The sequence below is a fragment of the Sminthopsis crassicaudata genome, chromosome 3 (assembly GCF_048593235.1).
Source record: "Sminthopsis crassicaudata isolate SCR6 chromosome 3, ASM4859323v1, whole genome shotgun sequence".
NCBI lineage: Eukaryota > Metazoa > Chordata > Mammalia > Dasyuromorphia > Dasyuridae > Sminthopsis > Sminthopsis crassicaudata.
In genome coordinates, this window is record NC_133619.1 from 579,362,038 (window position 1) to 579,368,402 (window position 6,365).

At 39.4% G+C, this 6,365-nt stretch overlaps 1 protein-coding gene across 2 annotated transcripts in view; it reads right to left on the reverse strand.

The window, feature by feature from the left end:
* Window positions 1–3,167: 3,167 nt before the first annotated feature.
* Window positions 3,168–6,365, reverse strand: part of LOC141563595 (folate receptor alpha-like) — a 10,623-nt gene continuing 7,425 nt past the window's right edge. For both annotated transcript variants that reach the window (XM_074304915.1, XM_074304916.1), the window contains exons 2-5: window positions 6,309–6,365; window positions 4,832–5,020; window positions 4,583–4,718; window positions 3,168–3,886 (exon numbers count right to left, since the gene is read on the reverse strand). The exon at window positions 6,309–6,365 is cut by the window's right edge and continues 102 nt beyond it. In XM_074304915.1, coding sequence (XP_074161016.1) covers window positions 3,606–3,886; window positions 4,583–4,718; window positions 4,832–5,020; window positions 6,309–6,365 — 663 coding nt within the window. In that variant the 3' untranslated portion in view covers window positions 3,168–3,605. The remainder of the gene's footprint in view (window positions 3,887–4,582; window positions 4,719–4,831; window positions 5,021–6,308) is intronic.

Consider the following 6,365-nt stretch of genomic DNA (forward strand, 5'->3'; position numbering starts at 1 on the left):
TCTTAGCTCTCTAAGTAGTTTGATTTGTAACTCAACTATTTAAAGATCTGTATTCTGATGGAAGTGGATATCTTCAACAAAGAGAAAATCAAAATCAGATGCAATTGATCAGTGATGCCCAGAATCAGCTACACTCAGAGAAGGAACACTGGGAAATGAGTGTAAACTGTTAGCATTTTTGTTTTTCTTCCCAGGTTATTTTTACCTTCTGAATCCAATTCTTCCTTTACAACAACAACAAAAAAAATCGGTTCTGCACACATATATTGTAGCTAGGATATACTATAACATATTTAATATGTATGGGACTGCCTGCCATCTAGGGGAGGGGGTGGAGGAAAGGAGGGGAAAATTTGGAACACAAGGGAGTGCAAGGGATAATGTTGTAAAAAATTACCCATTCATATGTACTGTCAAAAAAAAGCTATAATTATAAAAATAAAAATAAAAAATTATCAACAACTATTTAAAGATCCTCAAACGACATACTGGATTATGTTGACCAGAAACAAACAAGATATGAAGAGAGATACATGTTTTTTGACTATTCCCACAGCTGCCAAATTTGTGAGTATGAATTACTAAATCAATTGAAGAAAGTCCCTCATTCATCAAGTGGATGGCAAAATTGTCAAGGAATCTCATCTCATCCAATAAATAAATCCAGATATTTCATTTTGTTTCATCCAACCACCAAGACCCTTATTTAAGTGTATGTTAGCAGCTCTTTTTTCTGCTTGTAACAGATGACCTATTGTTTTACCTGCTTAAGTGCTTCACTCTTAGAAGTTTCATACCACTACACACCTGTCAGATTGGCAAAGATGACAGGAACAAATAATGATGAATGATGGAGGGGATGTGGGAAAACTGGGACACTGATACATTGTTGGTGGAGTTGTGAATGAATGTGGCCATTCTGGAGAGCAATCTGGAATTATGCCCAAAAAGTTATCAAACTGTGCATACCCTTTGATCCAGCAGTGCTACTTACTGGGTCAAAGAAATACTAAAGAAGGGAAAGGGACCTGTATGTGCTGTTTGTGGCAGCTCTTTTTGTAGTGGCTAGAAACTGGAAAATGAATGGATATCCATCAATTGGAGAATGGTTGGGTAAATTATGGTATGTGAATGTTATGGAATATTATTGTTCTGTAAGAAATGACCAGCAGGATGAATATAGAGAGGTTTGGAGATGCTGAGTGAAATGAGCAGAAGCAGAAGATCACTATACACTCCAACAACAATACTGTATGAGTATGTATTTTGATTGAATTGGATATCTTCAGCATAAAGAAGATCCAACTCGCTTCCAGTTGATCATTGATAGACATAAACAACTACACCCAGAGAAGGAACACTAGGAAGTGAATTAAACTGTTAGCACTACTGTCTATCTACCCAGGTTACTTATACCTTCCGAATCCAATTCTTACCGTGCAACAAGAAAATTGGATTTGCACACATATATTGTATCTAGGTTATATTGTAACACATTTAATATGTATGGGATTGCCTGTCATGTAGGGGAGGGAGTAGAGGCAGGGAAGGGAAAATTTGGAAAAATGAATACAAAGGATATTATTTTAAAAAATTACTCATGCATATGTAGTGTCAAAAAAATTTATAATTATAAAATTAATTTTAAAAAGAATATAAAAAAAGAAGCTTCATAAAGATACTGAAATGTACACTAACCAGATAGATTCCCTCAAGGAACTAACCTCCTGGGATAAAAATACCATCCTTTATCTATTCTCAATCATTGCTAAGGAGGTATTAACCAATTGTAAGATTTGTCCCCTTAACTCCCAAGCTCACTAACCTAAGCCCACAGCTGTCCTTTCAATCCATCTCATCTTGGGCCAAATGGCCTCTCAGGGTATCTTGGTTTAAAGCTGCCTGACCTGGCAGACAGAGGTTCTTCTAGACTCCTTCCTTTTGGTCAAAAAGGTTTCCCTTTGAGAATGAAAATTGTTAGCACTAATATCTGTCTGCCCAGGTTGCATGTACCTTCGGATTCTAATGTTTATTGTGCAACAAGAAAATGATATTCGCACACATGTATTGTACCTAGACTATATTGTAACACATGTAAAATGTATGGTATTGCCTGTCGTCGGGGGGAGGGAATAGAGGGAGGGGGGGTAAATTGGAAAAATGAATACAAGGGATAATATTATAAAATATATATATATATATATATATATATATATATATATATATATATATATATATATATATATATAATTAAAAAAAAAAAAAAAAAAAAAAAGGTTTCCCTTTTTAATGTTAGGATTCCCCCATGCCAAGACCACTGCTCTTTTATTGTTAGACACCATTTTCCAGAACTAAGGTCAGCAAGCAAACTGTGTCTTGAGCTGGCCTTAACTACAATCCTTTCCACATACACTCTAGATGAACTCTGCTGCAGGTGAATCACAGAATTCACTTAGTCCCAGTTGGGCTGAGCTGAGAAGAGCACCTGAAGGAACCATGTTCCAGTAATGCAGTCCTGCTATGAACAGCCTTTTTTTCACTACATAAACTTCTCATTGCTCCTTTTACCTCTCACTGATATGATAATACCTCCCTGCTTGGTTCTTTGTCTGGCCCCAACTGAATGTATTAGTGTTTAGTCTTGCTGCCTTGGGTCTTCTTGGCCCTAGAGCAGACAGACAACTGGCAACTGTGCCTAACTCCCTTCCTCCAATAGAATAAAAAATAAAAAAATAAAAAACTTGCCTAGTTGATCATTTTGGGGAAGGGGGAGGCTTAGTTTGGATCTTTTTAACCTCACCACTCTTTTATTCTGTCGTACAGGTGATGATGAGCAGAGTTGATAATCATTGAATATGTCCCACCTCCCAATGGTAATAAAAAGTTGCCAAGGAACATCAAAGGCTTTCTTAAAAGAGACCTTTCAAAGTTCCAACTTCAGACAAAATAGGCTAGGGGAAAGAAGAGGCTCAATGAATAGAGTATTGGGCCTGGACTCAGAAAAATTTCAGTTCAGCCTACTTACTATGTGAGCCTGGCCAAGTCACTTAACCCCATTCCCTGAGTTGAGCTGGAGAAGGAAATCTGTGTTGGCCAAGAAAAGTCAAAGAGTCGAACAAGTGAAATTTCTGATGCAAGGGGAAAATTGGGAAGGATAACGGAAGGAATTTTTTTTTTAATCAATCAACATTTATTAAGCACCTACTTTATATAACCAGGTACTAGGGATACAAATATAATCAGTGAATTGAAAGAAGGGGAACTTAACTTTAAAGAAGGTAGAAGTCATATCTAATTTCCCCTAAAGAATGGAATGGGAGAGGGGGTAGATTTTGCTATTCGGTCTGGAGTTGGAGAAAGCAGCCACTCCCAGTCTCCCTCAGTAGAGGGATGAGATATATGACATCCAAAGCTTGTGATGGGGTTACAGGTTTACAAGCAGATTGATCAAGTTTGAGAGGGAAGAAACCAGATTAGGAAGCTAGGGTGTCAAGGAGAGCCAAGCTATGTCAGTCAGGAAGTTGGAGTCAGGGGTCCCAGACTGGGAATAAATCTTGGCTATGGGTTTGGATGTAGATTGGTTAGACTTTCGTGTCTGATGAGGCTTAAGCCCAGAGAAGCACCAGTAGTGTCAGAGTAAAGAAGGAGAGACTGGCCCTCCAACTGAAGATGCCTGGGGCAGAACCATAAGCATAGTATTTAGCCACAGCATCATTAGGGTTTCCCTGGGCTGGGTCGAACCACATCTGAATGCATTTGCCACTGCCCCGGCCAAAAGAGCTTGCATTATAGGAGCCACTCCAAATGTTTCTACATAAGGAGGCTGGTGTTGGGAAGTAAAATGTGAAAGGGTGGCAGGCAGCTTTAACTGGGCACTCGTTAATCCCTGTGAAATGAAAATGAAGAAATATCAGTTTCCTCCCTTTTGGCTCCTCCATAATACTGCATTCATCTTTCACCAGTCTTCAACCCCAGTTTCCAGGCTACCCTGCTCCCTTCTCCACATGATCAATTCTGGATCCTGGCTCTTGTGCTGATCCCCAAATCCTCAGCTTGTATTTACAACCTCTCCCACTCCTATTATTTCACCCATACCCTCCGCCTCTAAATCCAGATCCACAAACCAGAACTGTAGCCAGTCCTCTGTCTAGTCCTTCCCCCAGATGCCCACTTATCTACATCTCTACTCAAAATTATATTTAAGTTCCTATACTTAATGCCAAATCCCAGCCCCTTACCTGAGAGCTTTTTATCTCTTTAGCCCCCACCTCTCCATACCCAGACTCCAGCCCTCCACTTTATCTTATTTTCATATCAACCCCATTTCCCCAAATTTCAAGTTCCTTCCTCATCCAAAGCCAGAAAATATAACAAAAAAATTTGAGGGAGGGAGGGGGGTCACATTCAGCAGAAATAACCAAACCATCAAAAAGACTTTATATACAGTATTACACATCCAGTACTCCTTTCCTGCAAAGGAAGGGAAGTACAGTCTCCACTGTACCTAGATTCCCTAGGTTTACCCTAGATTCCCTCCACTCCTTTCCCCTTTGCCCCTGGTCCTCTTTCCCTCTAGCCTCACCTGAAGTCCATTTCCAGCCTTTATGCCAGTTCTCTTTGCAGGTATATGAAGTTTTGCAGTCCTCCCACCACTGATTACAGTCTTCCTTGCACAGGGGGACATTCAAAATCCGTTCTTTCCGCCAGCTTGAGGACACCTTGTTCAGAAGAGGGAACATCAGTTTTCAAACACTAGCATATCTCCCTAAGGGTAGAAATTTGGGAGTCTTAATATATGGGGAGCAGTCTTGTTTCCCTCTCAGCTACCTACCGGCTGGATCCAGGGTCCTAGGTTGGGGGAGCACTCATAGAGACATAAATCCTGGATAAAGTGGCGTTTGCAGGCTGGAGTCATCATGCCGCAGTGATTAAAGTTAAAGTTGTACAGGTAGGAGGTGTCTTCATGGGCAGCAAAGCTTGTGTCTGCTGTGCAACAGGCTCTTTTTTTCCATGGAGAACACTGGAGGATAGGAAGTTGGAGAGGAAGAAAGGCATCCAGGACTAAGGAGCTGGACAGAAACTCATTTTTAAATCACTAAGATTTACCACAAGCTTTCCACCCAACGATGGGAAACCAAAAAGGTCAATGACTGACCAAGATCCCAAATATAATGTTAGAACTGAAATGAAAACAAGCCATAAGACTACAAAGTCAAGACCCTATCCATTACATCACATTGCTTCTCCCAAAGCCAGAGCCATTACACATCATCTACTCTGAAATTCAATCCAGTGAAGAGCCAACCTGTCTTCTTTCCCTCTTTAAAGTTCCTTTAATTATCCTTTTATCCATTTGCAAACAGAATACATGCTTCTTGTGTCTCTACAAGACACAAGAGACAATTTTTGCCTAACTTGTGGTAGAGCCTCTCAAGCTCATCTTGGTCTGATCAACCAGTCACACGCTGTACCTTGAGCCCAACAGTGATGTCTTTTTGGTCTTCTTCATGAATGAAGAGCAACAATCAACCTAAATCTTGACAACTAAGGTTATCTTGCTTTTCTCTTTGTACTCCAGGCACCTACAATCTAGCAACCAAAAATTCTAGAGGACTAATAATGGACTGGAAGTATAGAATAAGACAATAGACATGGCTAATATAGGAATATTTTGCTTTATTATCTATTTCTATTTTGTTGTTTTTCCAATGATGGAATTATAAAGGTAAAGCATACTTTTATTTTTTTAATGAAATTTTATTTTTTAAATTGTCAGGTAAAAAAATTTCAAATCAACTTCTCAAAATTTCTCATAGTATTTTCTCTGAATTTTCCCTCTGCCCTTTGTAACTTTTGCACATCTCTTTTTCTTCTACTTGATATGTTCTGAAAAGATTTATCTATGTCAACACTTCACCCAGTATTTCTATGCCAAACTCATCGACATTCACAATATTTGTTGAATGCAATAGTTTGAAGGTAACTCCTAATTCTGACACTATAGGATCCCATTGCCTTAGTTCCAGCATGACCACTTCCAATATGTTATTCCATTGCTCCTGAGTTTCAGTTTCCCCACTTGAAAAATGTGTTACTATTTTTCCTCCTTAACTGGTTATTGCTGTTGTGAAGAAACTTTGTAAACTGTCAAATTGCTAGGAGGAACTATCATAAAGAACACTCCTGTCCCCATATTAGGGATATGCAGTACTATCTCTCCCCCCTTTTCTACTCTCTAGGCCCATCTCCTATTTAGAACCCCATACTGTAATCCTCTCATCCCAAGAGGTTTCTTCCCTGCCTGTTACCTGCTGATGAAGGTTATCTTCTGCACTAGGCTGGAACTTGTGGTGCTTAGCATCCAT